We start from the raw sequence: 20,319 nt of genomic DNA, 5'->3' as shown, positions 1-20,319 counted from the left end.
AATTTTAAGCACACACTCACTTGGCATTGAGCAGCTTTGGCCAGTCTCTGCTTCATTCAGATGCAGAACTCCACCCCACCCCCCACATACCGATATACTATTATATAGACCTACTGTTTATCTCTGTTTACAGAACCTGTGGGAAGATGACCTCAGATCCCTTACTAAAGCAAGGTCATTATGGAAACTGAACTTCAACCTACCATCTGCCATCCAGAGTCAACATAATTTTACAGTTTTATGAACTTGAGTGTGGACTTTTCGGAACAAAAGTCAAGGGCGAAACGCATGAAAACAGTTTCATCTTAGGATAAGGAAAAAAAAAAACCTGAAAATACGAATTACCTGTGTGGTGACCATGACGATCTTCAAAATCTGCAACCCCAGCTTCCACGGAATCTGGTGTCTGGCTCGGTATTTTTCACAAGGGTTCATGAAGTAAAACTTCAGGTCTTCCCTCAGACATTGTTCTTTCACCTCAGAATCAAGATGAGCCATTGCATTTCTGCCACAGAAGACCAATTTTTAAATAAACAGAACATCTTGTTCATCAGAAAGTTTCTGAGGGGCGCCTGGGTGCCTCAATCCCTAAGTATCTGACTCTTGGTTTCAGCTCAGGTCATGATCTCAGGGTCATGAGATCGAGCCCTGTGTTGGGCTGCATGCTCAGCATGGAGTCTGCTTGAGATTCTCTCTCTCCCCTCCGCCCCTCTGCCCGCCCGCCCCCCCACCCCCGCTCATTCTCTCTCTCTCTCAAATAAATAAAATATTTTTTAAAAAAAGAAAGTTTCTGAATAATACTTTCTATTCACGTTCTTTACCTATTCTTACAAGCAAAATTCTCCCTTCAACCAGTGACCTCCTCTTCTCTTTAGAAAAACGAAAATTATTCAGGACCCTCTATCACTTGCCTTTCCACACAGTTATCCATCCTGTTCAAAATGGCCATTGTCAAAATTTCTAAGAATAGGATTTTATTTGCAAGACTCACCAATTCCTACATTTTAACATATAATATTCACCTGTCACTGGAATATTAACAAAAACTAGATGGGATACTTTCATGATACCAGGTATGAAATCACAGAAATTGAGTATGGACTAATGGAATTAAATTGCTATGAAAATAGAGAATCTTTGTTCTATAATGTGGTACAGAATGATTATGCCCCTTTTTGGAAAATATAACAATGACAATAAGGTTCAAAAATTTAAATACCTTTGAAAAGTTAAAATTGTATTTATTTATGCCTAGTCAGATATTTATGTCACTTTACATTAGTAAAGTTTGTTTTTACTATTTTGACGGCTCTGGACTCAGGAACGGGCCTGTGACTCAAGCTAGCCCAAAAAGAACCAATGAGTTGTGGTTCTAAGACTGTGATTATATCTGATGGGAAAGATGTCCACTAAGCTGTCACAAAATTGGGGTGTGCAAAACAATCCACTGGCAGTATAGAAAGTATTACTACCTCTATTTTATCTTTTTTAGAAATTAATTTTATACTTTAATTTTTTAAGTAAACTCTATGCCCAGCTGGGGGCTGGAACTCACTACCCCAAGATCAAGGGTCACATGATCTATCTACTGACTGAGCCAGCCAGGTGCTCCTATTTTATTCTTTATCTTAAAAACAAAAGAAACCTGAACTCTTCTAATAACTAATATAACATATAGAATAACAGTGGTATATAATCGCATATAATTTACAAGCAAATATATACACATTGAGAACATGTGCTTAGCTTTTATCATTGGATACATAATCAACAAAGTTTGGAGATCATAGACTTAAAGCAAAGGCTGTGAGTCTGGAGTTTGTAGAAGTCACCTTGCCATCACACAAGAGCATGCCAGAGAGAGGAGCTAACACAGAACAAACAAAAGATAGACACTAAGCCTAATGAAAATACCACCATCACTTCCTGGATCCAGCTGTGCCTGAAGCCACTCATCTCAAGACCTGCAACATAAGCTAATAAAACTCTTCGGAGCTTATGCTAGTTTGAGTTAGTCTTGTGCTTCTTACAACAGTAAGTGTCTTAGTGGTAAATTTAAGGATTAAATTTTACTAAGTTCAGCCAATCATTCAAGGTACCCATTTCTAGGGAAGTTTTTATAATTGGGGGTCATTTGGGGGCATCTTTTCACCTGAAATATTGAAATGACCTATTTTTGTATTGACTTCAGATCTACATTATCTACCTCAACTAACAAGTTTTAAAGAAGACTAAAGGAGAGGGGGTGCCTGGCTGGCTCTTCAGAAGAGCATGTGACACTTGATCTCAGAGTCATGAGTTCAAGCCCCATGTTGGATGTGGAGCCCATATACATACATACATACATACATACATACATACACACATATGACAGATAGAAAGAAAGAAAGAAAGAAAGAAAGAAAGAAAGAAAGAAAGAAAGAAAAAGACAGACTAAAAGGGAAAGAGCATCTTAAGGCTTATTTTAAGACTATTTAAGACTTATACTCAGTTAATAATTTTTTATCTTTAAATTGATTTTTAGATTTCCTATTCCCAGAATTAGTAGGCTAGGTTATTTAGAATTTTCCTGCTGGGTGGAAGGAAGGAAGGAAGGAAGGGAGAGAAAGGGGAGGAAGAGGAAGGTTAGAAAGAAAGGGAAGAAAGGAAAAGAAAAAGAAAAAAGACAGATGCTGGATAAAATGCATATTTGTTTCTGGGGGCAGGTGGAGGAAGTACTTGTAAGGACTGAGGGGTTAAACACAGACCAATAAGTCCTAGAGATCTAATGCACAATATAGTGAATATAGACAATATGTTATATTATAAACATCAAGCTTGCTAAGAGACTAGATCTTAATTATTCCCACCCGCAAAAAAGAAGTGACAATTCTATGAGGTGACAGAGGAGCTAACTATTGCTACAGTGGCCATCACATTATAATATATAAATGTATCAAATCAACACATTGTACACCCTAAATTTGTATAATGTTATACATCAAATATATTTCAATTAAAAAAAATAATAAAGATGTGTCTAAGAACACTTAAAAATTTAAGAGCAAGGAACTCCCAGCCTAGTCTTAGGGGGATCCTGGAGGAGTGGGGGCCCACTGCCATTCAGGCCCACTTAGGCTTCAGTGTGCAGCCCTGGGAAAGGGGAATGAGGGGGCCAGGACTCAAGGCCCAAAGCCCATCCAAGATCTGACAGGAGATCCTCTTCAATTTAGATGGGGGTCCCAAAGAGCCACCCTCTCAGAAAAGTACCTAGCATCAAAACAGCCTGTCCCCAAACTTAGAGGACTACAGAGAAGCCCAGAGTAGTTTCAAATCAAAGAAAAGAAAAAAGGCAATTTAAAAAATAGGCTCATCCTTAGAAATAATGCTCATGACACAGCCCTTTGAGCCTCGCACCTGGATGAGCCAGAGAACATCAGACCATGAACTTGCTTGGTTCTGGGGGCTCCAGACTGAGACTGCCCTGTCTTCTAGCAAACTCACACAGACCTCTCCAGAGGTTCATCCATGGACTTGGCCACTCTAACAAATAACTTGAAAACCACATTGACCAGATGGTCTCAAGATAAAACCAAGCACCTGAGGAAACCAAGTAACATGAACAGTCTACTTAGAAACAGGGAGCAGAAACAGGGCCAAGTCTACAAGAATCCGACACGGGTTGGAAGACGATCATGGTCAGCATAGTAAAAGACAAGAACAGGTAAAAATATCTATAAGACCAATTTGGTAAAAACAAAAAATACTTTTAGAAATGAAAAATCAATGACCACATGAGTCTCATCTCAAAAGAATGTGGAGACCTTTCAAATGTGTTTGCCTGCGTCCAGGTCGGTCAGCTCTGGATTGGATCGGACTGCCGTACCGTGCACTGTGCTGAGGCCGAGATGGGCGCTTGGGACTCTGAGCTGGAGAGCGCCCCTGAACAGCAGATGTTCAGCATCTGGTAGGAGAGAGACTTGTGCATGCACAGTCCCATGTTACCACCTAGCTCCGTGAATGCCGGACCTAGTGTGAAAAACACTGTGGAAACAGGCCCCTCTGACAGAGGGGAAATCCCATCATAACACACAGGGGGTGCATGTCCTGAGGGCCCCTGACAAGGAGCACCAAGGGAGGCATTTCCCAGAAGAACGTGGTGTCTTAACTGTGCCTGAGAGCAACATCCACCGACATGAGACTTCAGACCCCTGAGAACATGCCAGAAGAAATCTTCATGGGCATGTTTGAGCAGTACTAAATTTAGAGTTGACCACCATCACTTTAGCGGATCCCTGTTGATAATGGAATCATCCTGATGATTCACGGTACTTTATCCCTTTAATAAAAGGAAAAAGACATCTGAAAAGTTGTGATAGAACCCTCAGAACATGGCATGGAAACTCCTGCCTTGGTCTCTAGTGTGAGAAACACCATAATGAAGAAAGAAGAGAGGGTGTTCTCGAAAACAGTGGTATGAAACACGGGGCATTAGGCCAAATACTTAGTGAACACCTTGTGAGCCCAGCTCTGCCAGAGGCACTTTCCTGTCTTCCAGCTCAGTGCAGCGGAGAGGAGAGATATGAACACATGAGAGTAAAATAAAATGTTTTCCACACTATAATTGAAATATGCATTGAGCACCCCAGGAACAGAGAGGACACTGCCCCAGCTGCTTCAGATGGCTTCAAATAATTCCTTCAGGTGCTAGTTTCTTTGGCTACTTGACCACTAAATGTTCAAAAAATGGCAACTGATGTTAACATTACTCTAAGAAACCTTATTAAGAAGATAATTCACAGGGACACCTGGGTGGCTTAGTTGGTTAAGCGTCTGCCATCAGCTCAGGTCATGATTTCAGGGTCCTGGGATCAAGTCCCACATTGGGCTCCTTGCTCAGTGGGGAAGTCTGTTTCTCCCTCTGCCTGCTGCTCGCCCTGCTTGTGCTCTCTCTCTAATAAATAAATAAAATCTTAAAAAAAAAAAAAGATAATTCACGCACGGGCGCGGACACACACACACACACACACACACACACACACAAAGTAAGAGATAACAAACATCAGGGTCACTTATTGCATTAAATTATTTACAGAACTCTATCCACCCAGAAGTTTTTCACTTATAGAGCAGCTGTAATACTGCTAGCATGGTGAAGGATAAACAGAAAAATGGAAAAGCCAGCACGAAAAACTCTCCCCTCAAGCATACAGGAGCCATCTGGTGAAATAAAGGGTAGTACTAGTCAAATGTAGAAATACAGAAAAAATTAATGTGAATAATAAAAGTTTATGATAAGATGGCTCTTTTTAGTAAGTCCAGCTTCAGTTTGGAAATAACATCTGGGGGCACCTGGGTGGCTCAGTCGGTTGAGCGTTACGACTCTTGATTTCGGCTCCAGTCAAGATCTCAGGGTTGTGAGATGGAGCCCTGTGTCGTGTTGGGCTCTGTGTTCAGCGGGGAGTCTGCCTGGGATTTTCTCTCTCTCTCACTCTCCCTCTGCCCCTCCCCCCTAAAATAAATAAATAAATCTTTACCGAAAAAATAACATCTAAAGTTTGGAAGAAAAGGTAATGATATTTTTGGTTCAAGAATTCTGGAATCTCAAGGATAACGTAAATGCTTGAGTTTTCTAAACTTTATTTCCTGAGGGCTCTTTCTTGCCCTCTTCTTCCCAGTTTGTAGATCTGCCCTATCTCCCTGGTCGGTGAAGGGTAGTAAACACTCACATATAACTAGACATCTTTTTTTTTTTTAAAGATTTTATTTATTTATGTGACAGAGAGACAGCCAGCGAGAGAGGGAACACAGCAGGGGGAGTGGGAGAGGAAGAAGCAGGCTCCCAGCGGGGGAGCCGGATGTGGGACTCGATCCCAGAACGCTGGGAACGCCGGGATCATGCCCTGAGCCAAAGGCAGACACTTAACGACTGCGCTACCCAGGCGCCCCGATAACTAGACATCTTATAATAAAAACACAACAGTACAAAACAAACAAATGGTGTAACGTGAAAAAGATGGAAAACTGAAAAAACCAGAGGCAAGACAATATCACACGACTAAAACATCGCTGCATTTGACACGTATGCATCCAACACCCTCCCATGCTGAGCACCAGGCTGGGTGTTTGGTGTAGGAGGCTTGAAGCTTCCGTCACAACTTTACACGCAAGAATGAAGACAGCGGGAGAAGCACTGCAAGTTCTGCTACCCATGGTGAAAATCCCCAACAGGTTCAGAAAAGGACAGAGAGCGGTGAACTCATAACACAATTCGGGGGAAGAGAAACTGCACCATAAAAGCAGTTAGGGAAGAGAAATCAACGACGGTCTAAATCAGACCCATCAACGGCAGCAGAGTCCTGAAACTGAAATTGCTCGAAATAAATAAGAACAATCATGACTCATGAATTATTTATGTTTCACTAAACTATAGGAAATGCATGATCTGGATTATATAAGCTTAATAAACAGCACTGTTAAAGACCAAAGTATCAGAGGGAAAAAGCACAGTACTGGTGAGCACAAAAACAAGATCTGGAATAGAATGGAAATTCACCCACGCGATGGGCTAAATAAAAGCTAGTGATGCTAGAATGGCCAAGTAAACAGGACTTGGGAAAGAAAGAAGCCCGAGCCTTCGTACTATGGGGAGAAGTCAGAGAGGAAGCACATCAAAGCTACTGTTATTACTCTTTCCTCAGATAATCAGGGCTGTGTAATGTCAGCTAATTTTAAGGCTATCGTGTGACCAAGAGCAATTCCAGCTCTAACATATCAATGACTAAGAAAGTCTATGGAAGCTTGAAGTTTTAAAAAATGCAAAAGAAAATGAGTTACCAGCAATTCTTAATCTCATGGGGCCATAACCCCCTATGAGAACTGGTGAAAGCTTTTGACCTTTGCCTCAGAAAAATGCACATACCAATTTCAATGATGGTACCTTGTTCCTATTAGCACAACTGGCTCAGCAAATAAGCTAACCAGCCCAGGCTGCTAGCTGTTCACTTGCATGACCCTTACCCTACTCAAAAAGAGGTAGGAAAGACTGTTTTCTACCATAGTGGCCTCCAAAGAGGGGTGCATACGCGCAAGGGGGAATTAAGACCATTCACTTGTATGTGGGAAGAAAGGGTTGGGGCTTCTAACTGGACAAAGCTAGCAAAGACAGAAGTGAAGGTTTACAGGGTGCAATACAGGGATTATTATCTGTCATGCCGAAGCTGTCCTCACTTGGTCAGAAGGACAGATGCGTGGGACTCACGTAGGTATGCAATGCATCCTGGGGGATAGAAAGCGAGTTCCCAAAGTAAGGGCTTGATGGTGGTGGCCTCCCTGATTTTCAGCACTGTCTACCACTAAAGGCTTATGTGGGCCCATTTAAGCACGTTTGGAGTATACCATCCAGTTTAGCCCACCCTCACAAGGTGGGAAATGACATAAAGATTCTGGCAAAAAAACGAGACTGAACTGGAAAACTAATGAGAGCCTAAGTTAACATCAGGAAAATGGAAACACGAATACCCTCTTAGTGCAAACTTTGTTTGCCATGAGTTTTAAAAAGATGAAAAGCAGATCTGATCTGAAAAGAAGCTGTAAAAAAAACAAAAACAAAACAGATTTATCAAGAAAACTCTTTAAGGGCGCCTGGGTGTCTCAGTCAGTTAAGCGTCTGCCTTTGGCTCAGGTCATGATCTCGGGGTTATGAGATCAAGCCCCACATCAGCCTCCACCCTGGGCTTAAGATTCTCTCTCTCCCTCTGCCCCTCCCCTCTCTTAAAAATGCTTATTTTACCTGTTTTATAGTATATATGATTCTACATACAATATACAAACATACATTCAGAGAGAGTGGACGTTCTTTTAATTGATGGGGTAAGTTATCTAAAATATTTGGGACCACTTGTCTAGTGTTTCAGAGCTCCAACCACACCTTGGATGTGGTGGTTCTTTTGTTATCCCTGCTGATATTAGAAACTCCTTAGCTCTGGAGAAACTGGTGTTTGTGCCCCTAGCTCCTGACAGACATCCCTGCTTCGGTATCTTGTATTGGTGCAGTGCTGCTAGAACCAACCGGGTTTCCTAATTCACAACTCTCTTGCTAGTCCCCGAGGATGACACAGCGGCAGCAGGGGAACCACGTCCCAAATCCACCCTTCCTGTACCCTTAGCACAGGGACCAATGAGTACCACCAGCCTTCCAGGAACCCACATCTGGGTAGCTCTGCATCATCTGGTCCCACCTACCCCCCCCAAAATGTCACCTTTTCTCCCCCAACTTAATAGTGTACATAATTTTAAAGGAACTGTAACAAACCCACCCTGGATTTTTGCTCTTTAGAGACAACTTCTTTCATGTTTCTCTTCAGTTATTTACTTTAATATCTCTCAATAATGTTGTCCCACTATTTGTTCCTCTTTCAGATATTATCAATTTTTATCCTCCCATGGTAAAGATGACTAGCTCTTATATCTGCTTCCCACAAGAAAACATACATATTTCGCCTCCCCATTCACTGTCCCCATAAAATTTTAATAAAACTTTTGAATACATTAATATTTAGAATTTATAAAGTGAATGTGCAAATACTTTTCGTTGTTGAATCCCTAGTGCACTGTGATTTTTATATTGCTTGTTTGTTTCTAAGTAGGCTCCATGCCCAGCATGGGGTTTGAACTAACAACCCTGAGAATAAGAGTTGCATGCTCTACTCACTGAGCCAGCCAGGTGCCCCTCCCCACCATTTTTTATTCTTTCTTGTAAAAAGCAGGTGTTGGTTAATTGCCTTTTTCTGCATTTGCTTAGTTTTCAACATACCAACAAGGACTCTACCACCAAACTGGCTGAATCTGCCAGCTTCCTTCAATTCAGTCAAACAAGTTGGGCAACTTGTCAATTTGTTTCTTCTCATTATTCCCAGACCCTCATCCTCCTGCTCCAATGTACAGGGCTTGCTTCCTAATTCTGATTCGGGGCCATCAATTTAGGAATTCCCTTCACCTCCTTCCCAAATTGGATTCCCCATTTCCTGGACTTCCTTTGTTCCCTCATTTTTATGGAGAGTATCTGTCAATCCCTTCCTGAGAAAGGAAGCCTGGAAGGTAAATTTTGAGACCTCCCTTGATAGACACTGCTAACTGCCTACCCAGTATCCATTCCTCCCTTCTACCTGATTTTGTTGAGGATAAGAAATATATTAATACCCAAGAATAGGATAATTCAATATAAGAGCTAGACAAAGACACAGGGCCACTGTTTGCCAACTCGGCCGCACACAGAGTCACCTGGGGCACTTGAAAATCACTGAAGCCCAGCTACCACCCACAGAGATTCTGGCCTAATTGATGTGGGTGCAGCCTGGGCATCGGGGCTTTCAAAAAGCTCCCCAGGTTTGAAATCCTCTACCTTAGAGATTACCCGTTCCCTCTCCTTATTTTATGTATGAGGCAACTAAGGGACCCTAAGTTGCAAACTGCCCCCAAAGAATCCAATTTACTGACTCCCTCCAGTATTCCCGGAATTAAATATTTCTTAAGGAGTCATGGTCTATAAGATAGGAATGAAGAAAAAAAAAGTGTTACGTTCAAATCAACTAATATTTCAGATATAATTTCTCTTTTTTAGAAATGTGTGATATTTAGCAGACAATAGCATCCTAGTCCAAAATTCAGGAGACTTCTAAATGGTCATGTTATCAAAATGAGAAGGAAAAAACAAGTAAAGCCATCTGATGGAACAAATCCAACATTTACTTTGCTCAGGGTGTCTCTGGGCTTCAGATTCTCTAGAGCAAACCCCTGGTTTCCATTTGTTCTACCCCAGTGGTGAACCGTCTCCTGCTGCGGATTCCAGCTGTCACTTCTCAGGCTTAGGGGCTTGGCAGCATTTGCTACAGCTGACCACAGCATCCCTGGGACAGCCTCTGCTCTCTGCTTCTAGGACACCCCACTCCCCTGGTTTTCCACCTACCTCACTGGGCATTTCCCAGTCTCCTTCGTAGGCTCTTCTTCCATCTGATTTCAGCTGCCAGAGTGCCTCACGACACAGCCCAGCGCTCTTCCATCCTCCGTCCTCCCTTCTAGAAGACTTTGCCCAGTCCTGTGGCTTTAAATACTACCCACATGAATCTCTCTCTTGAACAGACTCCCTTATCCAACCTCTTCCTTGAAACTCTACCCACATGTCTAGATTTCTCAACCAACTCCCCACCCCTTTCTCCACCCATCTGCTCAATGCCGTGATCGCACACACCTACCCAGATGTTGCAGCTGTAATCACTTCCCCTATCAGTGGTTCTCCCCCTTGGCTACACAGTAGAAGCACCTGGGGACTTTGAAAAGGTTTCAGTGCCTGGCTTCCAGCCCCTAGACATTCTGATTTAATTGGGGCCCAGTTATGAGCTGAGCATCAGGATTTTTGATAAGCTTTTCAGGTGATTCTAATGGGCAGGAAAGTGAAGGAACTTGTGCTCCAGAGCCCTACTTTGACTCCGCCTTTTCCTCAATCCTCACACCCAACTGATCAAGGCTTCCTTCAAAGCATGTCATGGATTGGTCCCCAACTCTCCCTCTAACCGCCTCAGCCTCCCTGGTCCAAGCCCTGTCACCTCTCACTTGACAACTTCAACAGCCTCCCTCTTTCCCACATGGTAGCCAGAGGGGTAATGTTAAAAGCCCAAGTCAGATATCATTTCCCTGCTTAAAATTCCATAGTTGCTTTCCCCAGCTCTCAGACTAAAATCCAACTCCCCTAACATTGCTTAAAAATCTCCTGGGGTGCCTGGGTGGCACAGCCATTAAGCGTCTGCCTTCGGCTCAGGGCGTGATCCCGGCGTTATGGGATCGAGCCCCACATCAGGCTCCTCTGCTATGAGCCTGCTTCTTCCTCTCCCACTCCCCCTGCTTGTGTTCCCTCTCTCGCTGGCTGTCTCTATCTCTGTCGAATAAATAAATAAAATCTTAAAAAAAAAAAAAAATCTCCTGCCCACTCCTTCCCATACCCTACCCTTCCCCTTCCTCACTACCCCATGGCCGGCCTCCTTCCTGGAACAGTCCCTGATCTGGACATTGGCATTTGCTGTTTCACCTGTCCTTCTGCTATGCCCCCAGCTCTCTTCATGTCTGGCTCCAACTCGTCTTTCCCCACCGCCTCTCCCATCACTTAATTTCCTTTATAACTGAGATCACATTCTTTATTGGTCTTCCCTACAAGTGAACTTCATGGAGGCCCGGTCTTGCTCATCGCTACATCCCCCAGCATACAGCAGAGCTCCTAACATGTAATAGGTGTTCAGTGAATATTTGGGGGGGAAGAAATGGGTCAATGAAGGAGACAACAACCCTGACAACATGAACATTTCCTTGGCCGGTACTTGATAAGATGAACTAATAATGATGCCAGCAACAGCAACAAATATAATAAAAACAATACAACAACAAGAATGCAAAGTCTAACACACGGGTAGGAAAATTTGAATTAAAAATATACTGAAAAGGCTTGCTTAGCCAAGATACATTAGAGAGTTTTAGGTAATTTAGCTGCTTGGTTTGCTGATAGAAACCCTATTTTGTTTTAATTAATATTCCTAAAGTCTTTCCAAAGAATGAATGACTCCATGAATTGTTATCATGAAAATTCCACAATCCACTGAGGAGACAGAAAATGAGTGTCCTCCTTGAAACCAAACACAAAAGTAAAATTTAGATACATCTAAAAAAAAATAAAATTGGTTGAAGCATAAAATAGAACTTTTTAAAATACGATTTGACATGCCTTTCTAAGGATGATGAAATTTAGAAGCCAGTGAAAAAGACCTTATGCACAAGATACACAGATCTTAACACAAACATCTACAATTCGAGAAGTTAAAAGACAGAAGGGGGAAAAGGTCTGCGATATATTTAAATAGTTAGAAAAGTCTACCACCTATTATCTGTAGAGAGCTCTGAGTAATTAGTAAGAAAAAGACAACCCAGAATATTAACAGGCCAAGGATCTGAACAGGACAGCGAACATTTAACAACAACAAAAAATGTACTAACAGCTAGACTGGTGAAAATCTATCTTAAGTTTTATTTATCAATAATGAGACTAAAACTCTATTGATGGAAATGTAAATTTCTCAAGGGCACTTGGACTCAGTATCTAGGAGAGTAACTGTGATCTAGGAATCAACCTTCTATGGATTTATGCCACAAATGTTTAAAACTTTGTGAACCTCAAGATGTGTTTTCAAAGGGGGTGTGAGTTTTTCAGAACAAGCACCAGTCAGAAGGATGGCTACAAAAATGTTCATTGTAACCCTACTGGCAACTTTGTATTGGCCTAAAGATGTCTATGCATATTGTTAATTTTTTTTTAAAGTTACAAAATAAATAATTTGAGGTTCCATCTTTCCAATAATGTTGACATTTATATCTGTATGTAGACATCTTAAAGGTCTGGAAGGCATAAACCAGAAAAAGAAACCAAAACTTGGTAATCTCTTGAAGTCGTGTTATATGTAATCTCAATTTTCTTCTTTAAATTTTCCACATTTCCTTGATTTTTGGTGACTGACATACAGATTCTTGAGTTATCATATGAGTTAAAATAAGCTATGTCAAAAAGGATCTAATAGGGGCGCCTGGGTGGCACAGCGGTTAAGCGTCTGCCTTCGGCTCAGGGCATGATCCCGGCGTTGTGGGATCGAGCCCCACACCAGGCTCCTCCGCTATGAGCCTGCTTCTTCCTCTCCCACTCCCCCTGCTGTGTTCCCTCTCTCACTGGCTGTCTCTATCTCTGTCGAATAAATAAATAAAATCTTAAAAAAAAAAAAAAGGATCTAATAATACATACCAGGTAATCCAGGATTTCCCTGCCCAACATTTGTGTAGGAGGGAGAAAGTGGGGAAGTCATGCAGAGACTGAACTTCAGTGTTTCTATGGGGGGGGGGGGGGGTGTCACAGGGCAATCTGGCAGATGGAAAACTTTAGAACACTCCCAACAAACCACACTGGGGTTTTTTCTTTTACTTCAATTCTTACAATGAACTGATTTGCTGAATTGCTGAGAGAGGAAGGGGAAGACAGGGAGGGGGAGGGTGGGAGGGAGGGAGAGAGGAAGCGAGAGAGACGAAGAGAGAGAGAGAGAAAGAGAGAGAGTTCAGACACCTGAGGCTCTGGGGTAGTTAGGCCCCAATTAAAGTAAGTCAAGGAGGAAAAAAAAAAGGAAAAGAAAGTCAGAGAAACCTTGGTTACCTTCTAAGCCTAGCTCTTAGAACATAAATCACGTGCTCATTCTAATCCTGAGAAGCACTGGGAAGAAAGACTGTAGAGCTTCTCATTTTCCACTAGAGCCACTCATAAAAAATGTGCATGCTACAACTTTCAGGAATTTCCCTACAGATGACCAACCTTGCCATCAAGTTCCTATAAAATCATCTCCCATCACCACTTTGCTGCCTCTGGATTTGCAGAAAAGCAGAACTAGGACTGCACATTTTAAAAGTGCTTGTTCTCATGTACTGAGTTTGAGAAGTTCTTTGTAGATCTTGGATACTAGTCTTTTATCTGTAGTGTCATTTGCAAATATCTTCTCCCATTCCGTGGGCTGCCTCTTAGTTTTTTTGACTGTTTCCTTGGCTGTGCAGAAGCTTTTTATCTTGATGAAGTCCCACAAGTTCATTTTTTCTTTTGTCTCTCTTGCCTTTGGAGATGTGTCATGAAAAAAGTTGCTGTGGCCGATGTCAAAGAGGTTGCAGCCTATGTTCTCCTCTAGGATTTTGATGGATTTCTGTCTGACATCGAGGTCTTTCATCCATTTGGAGTTTATCTTTATTTACGGTTTGAGAGAGTGGTCAAGTTGTGGTCCATATATACAATGGAATATTACTCAGCTATCAGAAAGAACGATTACACAATATTTGCGGCAACATGGATGGGACTGGAGGAGATTATGCTAAGTGAAATAAGTCAAGCAGAGAAAGACAATTATCATATGGTTTCACTCATTTATGGAACATAAGAAATAGGAAGATCGGTAGGAGAAGGAAAGGAAGAATGAAGGGGGTAAACAGAAGGGGGAATGAACCATGAGAAACTGTGGACTCTGGGAAACAAACTGAGGGCTTTAGAGGGGAGGGGGGTGGGGGATTGAGATAGGCCGGTGATGGGTATTAAGGAGGGCACGTATTGCATGGAGCAATTCAAATAATGAATCATGGAACACTACATCAAAAACTGGGGATGTACTGTATGGTGACTAATATAACAAAATAAAAATTATTTTTAAAAAAAGTGCTTGTTCTGAACAAGTCACAACCCCTTCGAAAGCACATCCTGACCAATCAGCTCTCTAGGTCAGAGATAAGTAAAGCCAAACTCCATTTCTCAGCAATACAGGATTCCAAAAGCACTTAAAGCTGGAGAAGATGGGGCACCTGGGTGGTTCAGTCACTTAAGCCTCTGACTCCTGATTTTGGCTCAGGTCATGATCTCAGGATTATGAGATCGAGCCCCACATCAGGCTTCACACTGGGCATGAAGCCTACTTAAGATTCTCCCTCTCGCTCTGCCCATCCTCTCTCTCAATCTCTCCCTCTCAAAAAAAAAAAAAAAAAGCTTGAGAAGATGACTGGCATTATGGCATTCCTTACATTTTGCTTTCTCTAACATATCAATAAGTGCCCAATTTAACAGAGTCATGCTGATGCCTATCCCTAAAGAAAAGTAAAATTAAAAGCCATAAAGCCATAATTGATCATTTTCTCCTCAAACCATTGAATGAGTTTACCTTATTTTCAGACAAGCCCATCTCAGTGTCAGTTGGGGAATCCCTAGATTCACCCTATGTCTAACAATTCCCTCTAGTAGCTATAGGTAACATGATTTTTTTAAGCCCACCGCTTAAATTATGGGTCTCCTGGAATTAGAGCAAGGACAATATTTTGGAAGCTTTAGCTTCACTAGTCACCAATTATTGCCTGACAGATATTTTAGGCTGAAACACTAGATGTATTCGAGGGGAGATCACAAAAGACAACCTTCAAAGGAGAAGAAAGGAAGCCATCTCCCAACTGAGGGGACAGGAATACTGCACCCCCCTCCCCACCAATGCTGTCTTGTCACACGGGGGGCGGGGGAAGCAGAGACCCAAGATCAAAACAGAGCAGAAAGCTCAGCTAGGGGTAGGCTAAAAAAAGGGGGAAGCACCCCCCCCCCCAATGATTGCCAAAGCAAACCAACCAACCAACCAACCAAAACCTGGCTTTAGACATTTGTCCCTGAGAAGAATATTGCAGTCTGAATAAAAAAAGAATGAAGTCTGGAAATAAAATTTCTTTTCTCTATGAAGCCCACAACACGTGATGTTAATGCTCCCTGAAGGGTGATCTCATTCTTCAGAACTGACACACCGAACCCACACTCCGGGCCTCTGCTAAGAACAGCCGAGCTTCAGGGAAGATCCCAACTTTCCTGGCCAAAAGGATTTCTTTTGGCCACCGATTTTACTTTGAAAATTGTAGCCACAAGAAGCCACCTGCTTTCCCACTGAGTTTTGAGGATGGTCTTATCCTGGGTTTCACTTCGCTGTTAGAGACTGAGCCTGAAGGGCCCAGCTTGTGAATAGGCTCATTCCTGACTTTCAGTTCGCTATTCTCTGCCATTCTGTTTGAAATCTGTCTCCCTACTCTTCCTCCTTGCCTCATTAAGAGATTTTGTATTTATTATTCTATTGTTAAAAACACCGCTCCTGATACGCTCTTCTTTGTGAGAAAAGAACATGGCCTCTTCAAACAGTTCATCAGGATTTACTGATTTTGAAGTGCAGGAAGTTAAATAAAACTGGCATCGCTGGGTTGACCTCTGCATGGCAGCAGTCAGGCGAAGAGTGGGACATGTGTGTTTCTAAGGGGTCCAGGCCACAGAACCTGGTTTAGGGAAGGTTTGCTACAGGAGAAGGCCAAGTTTACGGTCATGGGAGTTTGACTCAAAGTATGAAGAGAAAGATGACACATCACAGAGGTGGTGAGCAGTTCCTGAAAGCATGAAGCCCGCATCCCACCTCTGCGGAGAATGAGGTAGCTGGTCCCTTCAACAGAAAACATCAGAATTCCTATCCTGATGTCTAGACAACTTCTCCCATCTCTCTTAATGACCCCTTCTTCCATTTTCGGTTTACAACGATACAATCCTTTTTCCCACTGGGCACTGCACAACCAGACACACACGCGTATATATTTCAAATCTGAATCCCTTCAAAAGCTATTAGTGCACAGCCGAGGATGTGTCCCGTACTGTAAGAAAGGGAGCCCCTGGAGATGCTCACTGGAGAGGATACAAATGGTTAAGTCCTGAAGGAAATAGGCTAGGAAAAATACTGGAGTAAAGATTTTAAAAAGAGAAAGATTATATGCCACACCCATCATAAGCACAAGCCTGTTTATCAGTCCAAGCAGAACACAATAAATAAAGCCAGAGTCCATTTGCTCTCCATGATTGGGGACAGGGCTTTTACAGCTAAGGCTGGTGGAAGAATTGTATAATTTCTGCCCATCTGCCCCATTAAAAATAGACATCTAGCATTAACAGAGATGGTCCTTTGGTGTAACATTCACAAGCACACAGTTGTCAAAAAAAGTTGTACCTAAGTTATGTCTCCTAATTCAAAACTGGCCTTTCAAAAGTCTATAAAAAAGTACATGCCGCGCTTGCTTGGAACTAGCTAAATACTTATCTGGCCACGAGAGATCAAGTAAACTCTCCCCCTGAATTCTGGCTTTCCTTGCTAGCATTAAGTCCATTTATAATACTGAGAATGCCACGCAGGAAAAGGAGGAGAGTCTCTACACTATTTTAAGAAAATTTAACGGCCCACCCCTATGTTTGTTTCGGGCAGAGGGGGAGCCCAGGCCTGTTTGTCACCCCCCCACCCCCGGCTGCGCAGCTGGGCGGCTGCAGCTCTGACCACGGAGGTGGGGCCCCTTGGCAGCATCATCCGGCTGAACTGTACGCCTTTTCATAAAGGCAGAGGAGTGGGGCTTAACCACACTATCACCCTCCCACCTGAGGAAAAGTCCTGTTTGTTCTGGAAGGCAAAGCCCAGCCTTCCTTAACCAACTGCAAGCAGTTCATAGAAGCTCTCCCAAGGCAGCGAGGAAGCTCTAGCCAGAACAGTAAAGCCATCCACTTGATGAGAGCTCCTCCAGAATCTGACATCCCGAAAGACACAGCTCAGGCGCCTCACCCGACGGTTGGCCTGAAAACACCTGATCCTCTCTCCGGCTTCCCCGGCCGGGGCAAACCGATAAGGCAGCGGGGCCCTGCCCCCGCCTTCAAAACTTTCCACAGCTTTCGTCCGGGATTCCGAGCACGAAAAACCGCTCAGTGCACACGCATCTCTGCCCTCCGGGCACGCCTCCCCTAAAGTCGGAGCCCTTCCAGGCGGGCTTCCTTCTCTTACCCTTCCTGCAGCCGCCCGGGGCGCGCAGACCGGGGCCCGGGGTGGGGACGGCGGGGCGCAGGGGGTGGCGGCTGGACCGCAGCGCTGAAGTGCGCGCCGGGAGTCCAGGGGCGCGTGGCCGGGCGTTTCCGCCCCGCCCCGGAGCTACCACCTCCGCCGCGTCGCCTCCCGCCAGGCAGGGCTGACTGGGGAGCTGGCGGAGAGCTTCTCAACTCGGGCCCTGGGGGACTTTTTCCATGTGTAAGCCGGCGGGCCTCTCCGATCCCCGGGGGCGGGAGGCAGCGAAGCGGAGGCCGGCGGGGGCGGCGTGAGGTGGAGCGGAGGTGCGGCCGCCAGAAGACCCCAGGAGGAAAGCGGCCCGGGGAGGGGGCGGCGGCGCGGCCCCCGGGGAGGGACCGTGGAATGCGGGGGAGGGGGGAGGCCATGGAGCGCCCAGCGGGGCGGAGCCGAGCGCCTCGGGGGTACTGACCTGCCGCGGGGCCCCCAGGACCCGCCTGAGGCTCCGTTCCACGCCGGCAGGTCCAGAGCCTCCACGCCGGGAGGCATGGTGCGGCCCCCGCGGGTCAAGAGGAGGAGGCCGAGGGTGGGACGGCTACACCTGCCTCGGCCACGAGGTGCTCGCCCGAGGCCCCTGCCCTGTGGCCTCCGGCGGTGCCGGAAGCTGTGGCCGGCGGGTCCCGCGTCCTGAGCGTCTGCGGAGAGGCCGGGCTGGGGAGAAGCGCCGTCTGAAGGGAACCCGGCGGTGGAGCGCTGCTGCGGCCCGCGCGCCCTCCACACTGCCCCCGGGCGGCGGGGGCGCGCACTCCCTGCCCTCTGAGACTCCTGCCTTTCTTTGCTCCGGTTTTCTACACCATTCTGCGCACTTCTGTAGTCATTTCTATTTTGATACGTTGGGGACACAGTGCCAAGCCGAGTGCCAGGTACTGTGGACACCGGGATAAGATAGAGATGGTCCTCTCCTCTAGGACTTCACATAACTGGCAAGTTCACTCGGATAAGTTTTCATTAGACCTTGTTTGTATTCTGAAGTGTATGATCACAAAACTCTGCGACAAGGGGCATGTTTCAGAGATGTTAAGAGCTATGGACGCACAAGGAAAAGAGAAACGAATCGCCTTTCGCTCGCGTGGGGAAGCTGGAGCGGACCGCCGACGCAGGGAGTGCGTGTCCGCGTGGCCCTGGGCGGGACAGAGGGATCGCGCCGACTTGCAAGACCCGAGCGGTGGGACTGGGTAAGTCCGAGCTCCCGCCTGCTGCCGCCGCTGCTCTTCCCTCCCAGAACACTAAGGAAGGGAAACCCGCCTGCTGGAAACCAGGCATGAATCTTATAGACGAGGGTCTCGGGCACATGCCCAAATGTCCTGTTCAGCTGCGGGTGATGCTTACTCGGTAGTTCGGACCCGGCGGACCTCCCCTTTTCCAAGGAGTCCTATTCCTTCTTTTTCCGTGGTGGTGGCGGCGGCAGCAGCAGCAGCAGCAGGAAAGTCCTGAGTTCCAGGCGATTGGATCAGCAAGTGTTTAAAGATTTCTGGGGTTAGCTAGGCAAAAATATTCTGCCAGGTACTTATTTTCATATGCGTCTGCAGGTAGACGTAATTGGACCGAATGATGTAAATATATATACATAATTGCCCTTTTGAAACTCACTTGAAGGCAAAATTGCCTTATTTTGGAGTCCCTTTCATCAGAGGTGCCCACTGGGTGCGGACAGGCTTGGAAGATCCCGTTTGCATAGTACAGTCCCCACAGGTGGGTACAAGGGTGGTTTGGTTAGGTTCCTTTTTAGAAGAGAGGAAACTGTCCAGTGCTGTTCTTGTGGGGAGGATGTGGGCTCCGTGAAAAAGACAGACTGTGGCTTGATTGGAAAATGTTAGAGGAGTATATGGAAAGTAAGACATACTATGTGTGTGTGTGTGTATATATATATATACACACACATATACACATATATATGTATATGTGTATATATATGTATATATATATGTGTATATATATATGTATTGTGCAAATACGTGCACATATATTATATATCACATATAGTATATGTATACACACAGTTTTTATGCTAAGGAATTCTCAAGCCTTTTTAATTCAAAGAAAAGCCCATGAAGAACTACACTATTAACCTCAAAATGTTAGGACTCCACTAGGGACAACAATCCCTTTAGAAGGGGACTGTAAACTGGGATAACTTCTTTTTATATCAGCCAACTACTCATTATAGGTGTTTTCTAAAGCTTCAGGATTTCTACTGAATAACTTATGAGTGGGTAGTTAAAAAGAAAATTCATTGCGAACAGTGCATTTATTAAGAACGTTTACCATTTGCAAGGGCTGTGTGCTTCAAGGGGCCAGGAGTAACCCAGAGTGCCTGCTCATGTTATCTCATTGAACACTCAGCACTCCGTGTACTGTCCTCTCCTTTTGAAATGAGGAAAATGAGTTCAGAGAGGTTTAAGTTGCCGCCCTGAGGTCACCCACACAATTTGTAGTAGATCCAAGATTTCTATTCAGGTCTTTGAGTTTCTAAAGCCTTTATTCTCACCACACGGCTACACTCACAGAGACATGATTAACAGTTACTGCCCTTGAATCGCTTTCCTGATCTGGAGAAGTTTCCTTAGTTTCACAAAGTGGAGAAAAGATACATGTACATAAATAGCTGTAATTGGTGATACATACATTATTGATAGGTATAAAGGCATTGTTTTTAATTTTTATGAAGGTATTATTTTTAAAATAAACAGTAAATTCTTATCAAACACTGTAGAGGGAGAAAAAGTTGCAATGGGGAACTCCAAGTCTCTCAAATTTCAGCGTGCAAATGAAATACCAGGGGATTCAGAGACTTAGATTTTCCATTTTTTAAAAGCCATAAGTTCTACAAGAATAGCTTATA

The 20,319-nt window shown here is 44.3% G+C and overlaps 1 protein-coding gene across 3 annotated transcripts in view; it reads right to left on the bottom strand.

Moving 5' to 3' along the window:
- Window positions 1–18,207, bottom strand: part of MCOLN2 (mucolipin TRP cation channel 2) — a 55,686-nt gene extending 37,479 nt beyond the window's left edge. Inside the window, exons 1-2 of one of the 3 annotated variants that reach the window (XM_057310519.1) lie at window positions 17,890–18,207; window positions 346–505 (exon numbers count right to left, since the gene is read on the bottom strand). In XM_057310519.1, the coding sequence (XP_057166502.1) occupies window positions 346–505; window positions 17,890–17,966 (237 nt within the window). In that variant the 5' untranslated portion in view covers window positions 17,967–18,207. Of the gene's footprint in view, window positions 1–345; window positions 506–17,420; window positions 17,535–17,889 lie in introns of those variants that run through there. The other 2 variants (XM_044383681.3, XM_057310520.1) reach the window with 2 other exon arrangements.
- Window positions 18,208–20,319: the final 2,112 nt, after the last annotated feature.

This window comes from Ursus arctos, unplaced genomic scaffold, assembly GCF_023065955.2.
Source record: "Ursus arctos isolate Adak ecotype North America unplaced genomic scaffold, UrsArc2.0 scaffold_12, whole genome shotgun sequence".
In the NCBI taxonomy this organism is placed as follows: Eukaryota; Metazoa; Chordata; class Mammalia; order Carnivora; family Ursidae; genus Ursus; species Ursus arctos.
The sequence above is the reverse complement of the archived record's forward strand: the minus strand, read 5'-3'. Positions and strand labels throughout refer to the sequence as shown.